This window comes from Diuraphis noxia, unplaced genomic scaffold (genome assembly GCF_037042655.1).
Source record: "Diuraphis noxia isolate RWA-SAM2 unplaced genomic scaffold, SU_Dnox_SAM2 contig0001, whole genome shotgun sequence".
Taxonomy (NCBI): Eukaryota; Metazoa; Arthropoda; class Insecta; order Hemiptera; family Aphididae; genus Diuraphis; species Diuraphis noxia.
The window spans coordinates 65,057,600-65,072,985 of NW_028301711.1; the positions used below are offsets into that span (position 1 = coordinate 65,057,600).

Here is a 15,386-nt window from a genome sequence, read left to right on the forward strand (position 1 = left end):
TAATAATATAATTCCAACTCAGATTATTATTGGTCGCGATAATATACAGCCGTCGTCCTCGCTCGTTTCCCACATGGCATGACGTCGATGTCCACCGCATAGATAATATAGAAACTTAGAGTCAGTGCCGACCCGATGGTTTTCGGGGCCCGGTGCAGAATTTTGCGGGGCCAAATTCATTTAATAACTATTTATATTTACACATCTTTATTTATTTATTTTATTTTCTAGGGAACTTACTATATTTTTTTACAATTTTATAAACCACGAGGTATTGTTAGAAACCTTAATAATTTGTATGTACTATGTATGAACTAATAAAATCTAGTTAGAATTTTAATCTACATATATAGGTAATTTTGGTATGATAATATTGGTACAGTCTTGATTTTTGTCCATAACAACCAGTTTCCTAAGAAACCCACACGGATTTCCGTACTACTACTTCAGTATTATTATGTTTATTTAAAGATAAAGTGATATTCGTAATACATAATTTGTGGTAAGTGGGGCCCCACACAGGTCCAACCGTTTGCCTCCAAGGGATAGTACTGCTTAGATTATAATAATATATAAGATTATAAGAACTTAATATTATCTATGATCCGTTGCGCTTTTATTTTCGAAGAATACACAGCGACCCGTTATCGCTTGCTAGTCGATGAACGGGGAAAAAAATGTTGTTACGATAATATAGGATTAAAACAGTTCAAATAATATCTTTCTAGACTGATATATTGTTTATTTTTTTAAACGTAAATCTTTTAGATATAATAATTATTTTAATCATAGGCATATATAAACAATTTGTTTAAATATGTCTATGATTTTAATAGCTTTTCTGCTATTCTGGGTACAATCGATCCAACCGTTCTTGATAACATTTGTTTTATTTAAATAGATTTTACGCCTATCCACGCTGATAGCAAATATCGACTATCGTAATATATTAACTTAGCACAAATATCTATGATGAAGCTCGTGTTCCGTGTACATAATTTACATACGTACAACTGGTACAAGGTGAACAACTTACATTTTAAACAAAGTCTGACCAAAATTCCAAATGCACCACATTGTTCTTAACTCATTGAAATATTCCTATAAATTACCGAAAAAAAAATTCAAGAATCACTCGAGAGCTAAACTGTATTTATTTCGCAAAATAATAGTAATATCTTACAATTTATTCGAGAAATTTCTTTTTAAGGGGGTGACAAAATATGTTGTCTCGGAGCACAGAATGTTTAAATCTGCCCTGTTGAGTTGTAAAAATTATTTAACATGTACAAAAAGTACTGACTTACCTACGAGCTTTCATGATTTTCTTAATGCGGTCATCGTCATAGATTTTCATAATTTTCCCCATCATTATCAGAAAATGTTTATATTGGCAATAAATTAAAAAAACTTATAAAACGACAGTTCTTCATGACTATAAATAGCACAAAAGAGCTAAAAAAAAAAGAGTTTTTGACTCTAAAAAGAGTAAAAACGTACCTATTGAAAATAGTGAAATATACATTCGGTAACAATTTTAAGTATCAACAGTTATTAGTATTTTTTAATACATGAAAAAATATCCGATATTTCACCATTAAAATAGTAATAGCTTATAATATATTATATTCTTAAAATTATAATTATATGGAGTATATATATCTAAAAAAGAAGTAATAAAATGAAGTTCACAGTAAACATGTATTTACTAATTACTAACAATTTATTGTTATTTACAATTATGTCTTAGAACAAAGATATTATTGAGTTATTAAGTATTAATTTAAAAATCAGAAAAATTATTGAATCATTAATATTCTCCTAAATTTATATAATATTTTAATATTTATGGTATTCCAATAAATGTGATTGTACAATATATTAAAATTACATACTGCAAAAATATATGCAAGTATGTATGTATGTAAGATTCAAAATTATGTTGACTTTTAATATATTTCGTATTCTCTAAAGACCAGAAAATGATATGCTTTTATTTTACATTTTGTATAATTCAACTAGTAGACACACAAGCAGTAGTAGGTCAATAAAAATATGCAACACTTTATTTGTTTTTTGTTTGAAGTATTTCATAATTGGCTTGGCTCTTTGCCATAAAGGTAAAAATAAATGATGCCAAATTAGTACTGAAATTTAGATTGATTTTTACAAGAATAGAATATAATTTAACTCCAAAAAATATATGTACAAAAATTATATATATATATTTAAATATTTCCATTTAAAGTTGTATTTAAATTCTTTTTTTTCAACTTTCAAACTAAATTTTTACTTTTATTTTTTTCTCTTATATTTCAAATTTCAATGTATGTATTGCACTCACTCTCGCCCACTAGTGGAGTTGTGAGGACACAGACAAAAAAGCACAGATGGATGTAATGATATAAACCTACTCACATATCATTATAAAAAATACTATAAAATATATGATATTGATAAAAAAGTCAGACTATCGCACTTAGTAATTGGATATCCCCAATGAAACTATTGTCATGGACAAATATAAAGAATCTATATTATACGATCACAAATTAAGAAATCGGCACTTACCTACTAGCAAATTGGCATAGTAAGATGTAGGACTTGTGGCTTTCTTATGTCGTTAGAAAAAAAGGCATTGTTGGGAAAGGTCTTTGCCGCTATGGAGAAATCTATATCTCTGATACATTATATAAGAGGAGTATAATAAATAATTCAGAGTTAGTTAACCTTTGTGAATTGAATACATGTTAACATAAAAAGAAATCTCTCTATTTGCTCTATTACATAATTGTATACAATTTTTAACAAATAAACTAGTAATCTTACATTGATTTAAATACAATTTTTTAGAAATGTGTTGAATATAAGATGTTGTCTATCAAGTATCCTATTAATTAAGTCACTAATTATTTATGATTAATAATTAAAAAAAAATAATATGTTTGATTTGTATACCAAAATTAAAATAATTGCTTAAATATTTAAAATATTACATATTTTAGTATTTTAAATGGTACTATTAGTAGGTAATAATAACTTATAAGTTATGTATATTTCCATTGTTATTTTATTATCATTTGTGACTATCTTAAAAATTAAATTACAGAACAGTTATGTTACAATGTGTATGAACTATAAATACAAAAAAATAATTTATACTAGTTTGCTCAAGTAACAAATCGACAATTAAACTGTCTAGATAAAATACCATAATTATTGTTATAACTTTTAAATTATAATATTATATCATCCATATGAAAGTCTGATATATATAAATGCATTACTAATTTGTAATTTAAGAATATAGTTTCAAATGGTTTGATTTGGTTTTGGCAAAAAGTAAAAAAAAAAATTTCATATAATATTAAACAATCCAATTTAAGCATTAACATAATATTACATTACCTAACGAAAACATATACAATTTTTCCACATATTAATCTTGTTTGTATTCGAAATACTTTTTGATGAGTGAATTTTAAATACTTTTTCTTGTTGTATTTCAATGAACATTTTAAAATTCCATTCAATACGCGATCATACAATATCTAAATTGTATGTACCTTGTTAAAGTTTAACTTGAATCTAATAAAGGATGAACTTACTAATTATTTAATTTAAATATTTATTATCTAGTAATTTTAAGTATACATTTGTGATAAACATTTTAATAAACTATAAAAAGTGCTTATTAAGTACTTTGAATATTTATAAAATGTATTTGTATTTATATTCCAATACTTTTGAAAAACTGTATTTGGCTACGTGTATTAAATACAAATGACATCAAGTATTTAAATATGTATTTTGAATATATTTGATAAATGATAAGCATGCTTTACAAGACTGTCATATACAGTGTGTTTCCTTTTAATGGTAACACTAAATAATTCTGTCCAGTGACATCGGATTAATATACAGATTTCGGGAGGGGATAGGGAATACATAAACAGACATTTCTTGATGATTTTTAGATTTATCCGTGTGCGCATGCGCAATACAACTTGCATTTTTTAAAATGGCAACAGGTGTTTTGAATACCAAATTTGGATAGACCGAATTTTTTTAAGTCGGTTTGGTCCTTTTTACCATAACTCTAAAATCAAAATTGACTAAATGGCAACCAGTCAAAGTTTCGATTAATATTATTGAATTTTTCACCAATCATACTAGAATTTTATGAATTATTATGAAATTTTATTTATTATTTTTGTATCCGTAGGTTTGCAGATATTATTAAATAATTCAATAATATTAATCGAAACTTTGACTGGTTGCCATTTAGTCAATTTTGATTTTAGAGCTATGGTAAAAAGGACCAAATCGACTTAAAAAATTCGGTCTATCCGAATTTGGTATTCAAAACACCTGTTGCCATTTAAAAAAATGCAAGTTGTATTGCGCATGCGCACACGGATAGATCTAAAAATGTAAAAATCGTCAAGAAATGTGTATTTATATATTCCCTATTCCCTCCCGAAATCCGCATATTAATCCGATGTCACTGGACAGAATAATTTAGTGTTACCTTTAAAAGGAAACACACTGTATATATTAAAAAACTAGATTGCAATCTTTATACTACATTAATGAGAAATGTTTAGATCTGCCACCATTTTTAAGCAGGCAGCATTTAAATTTACTCAATATACTGTGATAACATTTTTTTGAAAATACTGTCTATTTTAGAAAGAGCGACCAAGTTTAATGATAAAAAGGAGGTGTGTATCTAGTTAATATATATATATATATATATATATATATATATATATACAGTAAGGTTTTGATAATTCGAGCATAGGCTAATCTGAACGAGCTTGAGAATTATCTTATCGCCATAAATGTACATATGTATGTATTCATAAATAATATTTTATCCGGCAATAAAATTTTTCGATTATGTAAGACAAGGTACATCAATCCATGATAGAAACTAGTTTACAAAAAAAAAAAAATAAATAAATAAATCAATATTTAAAATAGTTAAGTTCATAATTATATTAATATTTTTATATATTCATTGTCTTTTGAAATTATGAATTTTTACACGATTAATACAAATAAAATAAAATTTCATAATTTAAATTACAATAAAATTGGTGTTTTTTTTTTTAAGTCATACGTAATCCGAACGACCACTTTCCCCAATCTCGTTTGGATTATCGAAACCCTACTGTATAATGTCTTACATTCAACACAATACATTTGTTTGTTTCTGAGACAGATTTTATAAAATAAAATTTCTATCATCTAATAAATGGTTTGTAAAAAAATATATTATTAAACAATTCAAAAAATAATTATAAAAACATAAAGGACACTATTCAGAAAAAAGTAAAATATCATACTCAATAGATTTAATCAGGGGACAATTTTTATTATTTTTATTTTCGGACATGTAAAAAAGACTTCAAATTTCTCTTTAAACATTAAACTAAATTAAATTTATGTAAGCAATTCAATATCACTTCATTTGATCCCCATTTCTATATAAATATTTAAAAATGTTTTTTATATATTATAATCAACAACATGTATAACATAACATGTAAACATGTTATTTTGAGAATTGAAAATACTATTTTGTTCAAAATCCTGGATACATTCTTTTGATATTTTAGGTTAGTTGCACATGTTTCTAAATTTAATATTCTATAACAATTATAGGAATCTATAAAATGTTCTACTGATAATCTAATGAAAACATTAAATTCTAATAATCATTAGTATTTTTTTTAAATATATAAATACAATTTAATTTAATTAATTAACTAATATTATAATATATTATTAATACAATTACAATACATTAGTTGAGTAAATAGTTATATGTATATGATAAAGGTTAACAGTTGTTTATTCAAAATAGAGCTTTGAAAAGTTTCGAAACATAATAATTATTCAAAAAATAAAAATTGTATTTATAGTTTATTTTAATTATAATAATAAATAATGGTAATAATTATATTTTGATACTTAACACACTATACTTTATGTATGATTTCAGGATTTATTATCAGTACAACTTGTACTTAATCACATTCTTTACTATAATACTGTGCATACAAATATAACATTTATGAATAATTAATAAATGAATAAAATAATAGTTATTACTTAACATAATTGATAATGATTCAATTCAAATGTTAACAAAGGAAAATATTTTTCAGTATTGGATAAGTGCTAAAATATATTATGATTTGTGATAAGAATTTGCTAGTTGAAACATAATGAAATAAAAAAAAAATAGAAATTTGACTTCATTGAAACCAAGGTTTTCAAACTCATGACTTCAAAATAAAATAAATATTGTCCATAAATAAATAATAAGTAATTGTAAAATAATGTTATTTATAAATTATAAATTATTTTTTAAATATGACAATACACTTAAATAGCAAACATAATATAGATATTAATAATATAATTCGACATAATTTTAAAACTATATAACATTTTTTTCCTATGAGAACAATAATTTTAATAAATAATTGGTAGTGGAATGTATTACATTGCTTACTGATTAATTGAAAAATAAAAACAATTTTATTCACATTTACTTTTTACAGTTATCATAATTTGGTTTGTTTGGTGAATTAAATATAAGGCACTGATAAATACTGCATTGGCACTGAAAAAAAAAAATCATTATTCTAATATAAATGTAAAATATATAATTCTTGTTACTAACAAAATGTATAGAATAGTATAATAATCATTTTAATAAATGTTTAGAAAGTAGGTATTACAGTATTTTGATAGAGGTACATGAAATATGCAATTTTATCATATTTATCGTAATCTATGTATAACATGTCCCTAAATTGTAGAAATCTATTATTTTCAATAATTACTAAATAAATACATTTTAACCAGAAGTTTATGAATGAATTGTAAAATGGCCAACAATAGGGGACACAATTTTTTTAATGATACCAGTTTAGTAAAAATTGATTTATACTTAATTGTTAAAAAAGTATTTTGTTGATCTTGTTTTATTAATCAACAAAATTCTTAAATTTTTAAGCTGGTAATCACCAAAAAAAAAAAAAAAATTCAACTATAAGTTAAATTGAGTATTAGGTACATGAATTAAAATTTGTTAAGTTAGATTAGTGAGCAAATATCTAAAACCATTGATTATAAATACTATAGATTGCTCACTGAGGTCAAAAATGTAGTGTTGAATTTACTAGTAATCCTGGCGTTGTACTCCACAACTGACTAGGCCATATAGTTAGTTCTAAAAATAGAGTAGTAGAAATGAAATCTATAATATTAAGTCATGAAGTAAATTAAAGTCTACAACTATATTAGTTAGAAATATAGATATGAAAAATACTAATTAATAATAGAAATCAACAAAATCGTGTGTATACATTGTTAGTTTTAAAAATAAATCTTACCTAACTAATATTTAATAAGACTAAACTGTCAAAAAATATTTGTTAACGTTATTATAATTTAACAGATACTATATTTTTAGATGTTGTAAGATTAGATTTATGTTTGGTAAATAAACATCAAATTTACTTACTGTCCTTCTTTGAAGTAATCTTTTAGTGTATTACTGAACCGTTTGGAATACTTCACAAACTCGCGTTTTCTCTGTTCTAATGCTTGTTTGTTACTAGGCCCTGGAATATATGCAGATACTTCATTCACTGCATCAAGTAATTTTTTTATAGCACTAGCTATCTCTCTGTAATCATGAATAAAATAATGTAATATCTTAATATATTAGTGAATATCAACAAATTTAGTTAACAAAAAATAATATTATTTAGTATAAGATAATAACTTAAAAAACTTAATATAATAATTCTAAGATTTAAATAGATTTTTTAATTAGTTGTTCAGCAAATATAAAACATAACGTGAGTGAAAAAAGTAAACTAACAAATGAACCAAAGAGTAAGATATTGTACATACTCTAAGTAAAATATTTAATGTTAATTGAGATATTTAATTGTTATGTGTATTAAATTATGTGTAGTTAAGTATTTGTAAACCCTCTTTGACACTAGTAATATCATACATAAAAAAGAATGATTCTTATTTGCAATATGCAGAAGACAACTTAATATTTTTCTTCTGAAAAGAAAATCATTGAATAATAAAATATAAGTTTTTTGGGAAGGGTTATCATTGTAACAAAAGTAAATGTTAAAAGTGTTATGAAAATTGGTCAGAAAATAATAACTGTCACCAGTCTAAAAATATATTTATGTTAAAAAAAGGTTTTTTACTTAGCTATTCAAATCACTAATAAAAAATATAAAGTGAATAATTCTGTTTTTATGCTTCTATTTTTTTTAACAGCCCTGAAATGAATTGTGTTTTAATAAATAGATTTTATAAAAGACAAATATTAATACATTTTTTTCATATCAGCTTCATACAATCAAAAACAGCAAAATTAACATTGATCAGTCACTAATTATTTCTGTGATTTTAAAACATATTCATGTTGTGTGAAAGTCTCTCTATATATGAATATATTATAATTTATAGGTAATCTAACACATAAGACTTTAATCTACACAAAATAAACAATAAAAAGTACAAATAAATTATGTTTGCAAAAAATTAATGTCACCATTTTATCAGTAGTAGAAATTGAGAAGCTACTGTTCATTTTGTTGAAATGGAACTAAATAATTTCTCGTTCCTGGCTAAAAGAAAGTAATTAGTTCATTTTCTCAATCTAAATAAAGAATATTTTTTTGTTCTTTAATAATATGAATTTTTATTATTTGTTTTATTGTAAGTTTAAAGGCTTCAACATCTTGTGTTTATTAGCCTATAATTGTAACAACATTTAAAAATTGTATTGATACAATATATAGCAATAAATGTTTAAATAGGTAGTAGTTTTGTTTTAAAAATATTTTATTTGTGATTTTTGTAAACATTAAACATATAACATAACTCATTATATAATTGACAACATTTCTAAAAAAATTCTAAAAACTTATGGCATAAAAAATATTTAAATTCCTTATATTTTAGAACATCTAAACAAAAAAAAAAACAACAATAAATAAAATCATTTATGTTTCACTACAAAATTAACAAAACTAAGTTTCTAAGAAGTATCTAAAAATTCAACAAAATAATTGAAACAAGTTCCTCTGAATGTGTTTCTTCCAAGTATTGGGCTGAACTAAGTTATTTAAGAGTTTCCACATATCATTTAATATATTTATTATTACTTATGTAATAGTACTAAAACTATAAAACTTCAAATTTTTGATAACTTACTTAATTGTTTCCAAAAAGGTTTTACGATCATTGATTTCATCTGGTATGCGGCTTAATATTCTTTTTAAAGCCATAGATTTTTTATTCAACTCTTGAAATGCATCTTCAGATCTATTTAATCTATATTCTCCACCTAAATAATATGTGAGATTTTAGAATATTTGTATTAATAATTTAATATTTTGCATTATAATAAAATAATCTAAGTAAAATTAAAATTCTTGCACATGTACTACAATGTAAATAAACCTAATACTCATTATGTATTGATACTTAACCCATAGTTTATCTATTAATCTACCACAATAATAGATAAATGTTGATAGAAGAAAAAAGATTAAGAATTTTTAAAATAAATTACCTACAAAACAAGTTTTCATAAAAACATTTTTCTTAAATTACTTTTCTATAAAAAGTATAGAAAAATACAAAGGATAATTTAGTTTTAAACTTTTTTTAAAAATAAAGATAAATAAAACAATTGTTTTTGTAAATAGAGTTAGTAAAACAGGGTTCAGGACATATAACAATTATGATTATTAAAAGAGGCTTGAATACTTTATAATAACCATTCAAAAATACTAAAAAATATTAAGACTAGCAAAAAAAAAAAAAAAATAACAAAAACTATCGACACAATTTTTGTCTGTATAATCATTTAATTTTTATACTCGAAAACTTTAATAAAATCAAAAACTTAGTGTTTTTGAAAAAGTTTTAACTTCTTTATTATATTTTTATAAATATTCTGAAAAATAAGTAAAAATTTTTCAAGAATAATCAAAAAATACATCTATTAATTTTTCCAATAGATATATAAACACCAAATATGAGTTTTGGTGTTTATTACTATGATATGATTCCAAGGAGAACAAATATTTTATTTACCTGAATACTTTTATTTATTAAAATTTTGTATTTAAAAAATCCATAGTTTTAATTTTTCATGAATCAAATACTATTAATATTCATAATAATTCTTATAAAATATTATACCTTTATTAAAATTGATGAAGTAGGTAAATAATAGTACAATATTCAAAATTAATATTTTCAACTAATTTAGTAACATCCCAATTCTTACCAACAGGCTACAAGTAATTATGTCAAACATATATTAAGTTTTAACAAATAAATAACCATATTCATTTAATTTATAAAAATAAATAAATTATAATCTATATTCTTGTACTTAACTTTTATAATAATATAATTACAACAATTAATTTAAAATATCAATATTAAGTGCTACTAAGCACTAAACTGTTAACATAATATAACACAAAGTGTATATAATTTGTGCAGTGAAAAGTGCCGCCTTCTAATTGGAGACTACTAATTGATTCCATTTGGTATATTTTCATTGGAATTATATAAAAAATAAAATTCTTAATATAATAGACCTATGCATTATTTTTTATACAGAATAATGAAAATGGAATCAATATGGTTTGATAATGGGACTGGTTTGTCAATCCTTAGTGCGTTTTATACTTACAGTTCAGTACTACTTAGTATTATATAAGGGATTAGATATATACACACTAAAAATTAGAATATATACTTGTAAAAATCATTTATTTAAAAAAAAGGTATGATTTTGATTTTAAATTAATATAAAAGTTACAGCGATGTTTATTAATTATTCATATATTTTTGTATAATTATGATTTCTGATAAAATCATATGGTTTAAAAGGTACAGATTTTGTATAAGCATATCAAGAAAATATTCCATATCCAACTAAGTTTAGTTAACACACGCCAAATATTTATATTATATTTTCGATGTTATTATAGGTAATTAAAAAAAAAATGAAATCTGTATAAATTCACTTATTGAAGATTTCAAAAATAATTTTTTTAAATCCTTATAGTATTATACAAGATATAACTATGTGTAATATTGAGTTGAAAATACTAAGTATAGTTACTAAAACAAAACAAGTATTTCCAACAAATTTAATATGAGGTGTGCACAGCAATTGAATAACTATTGGTGTTAATATTATTCAGAAAACTCCAGTGGAGTGACCCCCCCCCCCCACCAAGTAAAATACGAAAAATGGAATTTTTACTGACATTGTACATTTATTACATTGTTATGAAGTACATTGTATGCCCCCCTCCCTCATTAAAGAATTCTGCGTACGCCACTGGAAGATTCAGACTTGTAATGTTGATTTACAGAATGGTTTTAGATACACAAAAGGGCCAGTGGTGATATTATTAAAGATCATGGTATAAGTAAAGGTAGTCAAGGTGTATAAATGTTATAATAAATTATTAGATACAAAACTGATATGAAAAACATAAAAGAAATAAATGGTAGATATTAACTAAACCTGGATAATTAGTAAATAATTTATGGTTGGACATCAAAATCAGTAGCACATAAAATAATAATTGGTTAAGAATTAGGTAGACTTTTAATTAATTGTTATTGTTCTTCTACGGAATACTTAAGTAAAAATAGTTTGACATGCCATAAACAGATTAAATATGACCTTAAAATGCATTTTGCACAGAAAATTGAAAAATATTGCATATTATGCTGTAAGAGATTTTATATTATTAAACCCACTAATAAATAAACAATTCTATTTTTATAAAAATAATAATAATAGTATTAAAAATAAGTAGTAATATAAAAGTGATTCTCTGAAGTAGGTACTTGAATTATATTGAAAAGTGAAGTGACCGCGAACATGTTAATGAATCATATTTTGTGCTAACTAAGTTACTCTACAATCGACTAGAAAAAATATTAGAATTCATATAAATATGAGTGTTATCATTATTATACCTATTGATTATTAACATAGTTGTATCATATAGTATATAGTACCTATACATCTGTGGCAGTAGTTGATATGTCTTAGATTGCAAAAATTGGAAATGATAATACTATACCTACACCAAAAATATTTTTAACTAGTGATTTCTGTATTAAAATTTTGCATGTAACTAAAATAAAAACATGACTTATACATCTTTAGAAAATTTAGTGCATGAAATGATTTTTAAATATTAAATACTTATTTTTAAACAGGTAGTAGGTACCTAAAAAATTACCTTCTAGATCAGAAACTGTGCCTTGAAGTCTCAAAACACTCTCATTCATATTAATACTAATATCACCTTGTTTCATTATGCCAGCAACCAAATTATATGCAAACCCTGGATGAGTATTTTCAGTTTTAAACAATGCTGACCGTAAAGTTTGAGACGCAGAAACGTTGCGTTTCTCTAACTGAAAATCACAACATTATTTAGTTTTGTTACAATATCATTGATGTAGATACATAAATACAATTTTGATAATAATCAAAAATATGATAGTACCAAAAAAATTTAATAGAAGCATTTTCGGAGGGATTGTTAGGGACAGCGCGGAACATTAAATACCTGAGACAAAATCGGCCTGATCAATACTGGTAGAACCAGAGAACTGACTGGTGTTTCGTCGCTCATTTTCATTATTTAGCGACAGAGTTGGACGTGAGCAATACGACGGACATCAGATATTTTTCTGGAGATGTTTGGAAACCGTCGAACAGACAGGACTGAGTTTTGTGCAGCCCCAGGGCGTCCGCGATCGGCTGTTGCGATCGAATCGAAAAACAGTCGTGTCCACGTTACATCTCGTCCGTTGATTTCTGATTCGCCGTCACGCGAAAGACGTCGATGCTGCTGTTGTTTGTAATGGTGTACAGGGAATTCGGTACAAAAAAAAAAAAAACGCTATCAAAGGAATTACTAATTACTAGTCGTGTAATATCGCAGTGAAGCGCACTCAGTCTGTAGTTTCGTGGGACGGAGAACGAGAAAAAGAATAAAAAGAAACAATGATAACGATAAGCAAGACCGCCCGCCCCTCGGTCAACGTGAACCACAAACGTTTGGCCGCGCCGGGGCGAAACGTTCTGCTAGCGCGCGAAAATTTGAAACAGTCGGCTGAGAACTCACGTGACTTGAAATTGTTAGCCTGTCGTCCTAGGTAGGCAATGGCGTGCAGAAAAGACACAAATGGGGCCTAGGCCCCACTTGAATGCGGGGTGGGTGTGGATTTTTTAATTTTTTATATTTAATAAATATTGTGTTTTCATTTAACTGTATAGAGGCCCTTAATAAAACATCTATTATTTGTAACTTTTGGTTTTAGGTAGGTGGTGGGTGTAAAAAAATTAGCTTTGCCCCACATGGAGAAAAGGATCTGCACGCCACTGTAGGCCTCCGAACATTCGATTGATAATAATAACCGTTTGAACGTTTAATTTCACTGGACGGGATGCTATAACTAATGCCTATAATTATTAAATATCATAGGCGTGTCCAGATCTCCATGGCTGGCCATTTATAAAATTTAAATTTTTTACTTACTACAACGATTTGTATTTTATATCTATATTTGAGACTTTTTATTTTTGTATGGAAATTATATAGCACTACTAACCATATAGAAATCTGTGTTTCAAGTTTCAACTACGGTAGATTATACGCTAAGAGGCCAAGAGTCACGTCACCGGGGAGGCCAGTGGGTACGCCGTTGTTAACTATGTAATAATATGTCTTGAAAATATTGTATAGATATTACTATATTAGATTCCTTCCTTAAACGGCATGGTGGCGCAGTGAACGTTCAGACAATTTAAGTAACGAATTTAATTGTGAAATGTAATCGAAAGCCTTCAATGGTAATTTTGATCATCGATGATTTCCAAAAGGCATTAAAAAAAATGAGAATATTATCAGTTTTCCGTTGATTGTATTCGTTTTAAAATTAATAATGATATGTACCTACCAACCACGACCTACCAACTTATTAAATGTATAGTACCTAATATTAAAACTGATAGCTAGCAGCAAACATTGTATTTTCTTACCTATCTAAATGATGTATAGGTAGGTACATTTGAAAGACGGAGTCTATCAGACAATCGGAGACAACACTATAACACATATTATGGACATCTCTAACTCTTAATTAATTAGGTATATAATGTATCTATATTTATATTTAATACAGATAAAATTAGCTGTCAAAAATAGGATTTATTTACAACAGTCATCAGCTGCGCCTCTGCGCCTACATTACTAACGTAAGATAAGTAATAGTAATAGGAATATATTAAGACGATATCAGCGCAATGTCCGTTCTGAGTTTTCCCTCTGATCCACGCACTACATGGGTAAAACGTATTTACCATACATTTATATTTTTTATATTTTTGAATATCTAATCTTATTAGATTGTAATCCATTTGCCATTACAAAAATTACAGAGAGTCATTTTTTTAAAGGTAGGCATGACATAATAGACATAATATTGGTTTGTCAAAAATTAAATATTCTTTCAAAACAATTTAATAGATATCTATTGTTATACAAATTTTTTCAATTCTAAGCAGAACAAAAAATGTAGGTATTTACAACGATGAGTTTTTCTTTTTGTTAGTGTATATTTTCCAGTTAAAATCAAAAATCCGTCAAAACTAACTTCCACAAATCTCTTTAGTAATTTCTGGTTTTAACTAGTTAAAACTAGAATTAACCATAGGTTCAAAGTTCAAATAAGTCAGTTAAAACTAGTTTGAACTAGAATGCAAATACCTATTCGAACTCGTACTACATAAAACGTACGCGACCACGACAGCTGATATATATATTTCAATGAATATTGCTCGATAAATTCGACAGGCTGATTGTTAAATCAATTAAGATAACTTTAACCAGTCGGTCATCCATCATTTAGATACGTTAACTTCAACCGATTATACCTACAGGCTACAACAATATTCATAATAATTAATACGATATTGCAGATATTATATACGTCAGCGTATACGGTGAGCTCGGCATGTTTCGCCACTGCGATTGTGTTCGTTGTAGTAGTTGTACGGTTTCATAGCAGGGTGTGCCTTTACCCTCTGTAGTTCAAAATACCTCTCAGTTATCACACGTTTAAAATATGTTTCCCATTTGAAATACCATTTATAATAATATTAAGATTAATTTTTATTACCTAGTTTAGATGCTATTTTTCATGCTGTAAAATACACACGTAATGTTTCAAAATTATTCAATTTAATGAACTACAACTATTGCAAAGTTCGA

At 25.6% G+C, this 15,386-nt stretch overlaps 1 protein-coding gene across 1 annotated transcript; it reads right to left on the reverse strand.

The window, feature by feature from the left end:
- Nucleotides 1-4,976: 4,976 nt before the first annotated feature.
- Ccm3 (programmed cell death protein 10 Ccm3) lies at nt 4,977-13,083 on the reverse strand. The gene is made up of 5 exons (XM_089216647.1): nt 12,678-13,083; nt 12,345-12,522; nt 9,271-9,403; nt 7,544-7,708; nt 4,977-6,637 (listed from the first exon to the last, which is right to left on the reverse strand). Exons 1-5 carry the CDS (start codon nt 12,747-12,749, stop codon nt 6,553-6,555), a joined length of 633 nt encoding a protein of 210 aa, XP_089072773.1. The 5' UTR covers nt 12,750-13,083; the 3' UTR covers nt 4,977-6,552.
- Nucleotides 13,084-15,386: the final 2,303 nt, after the last annotated feature.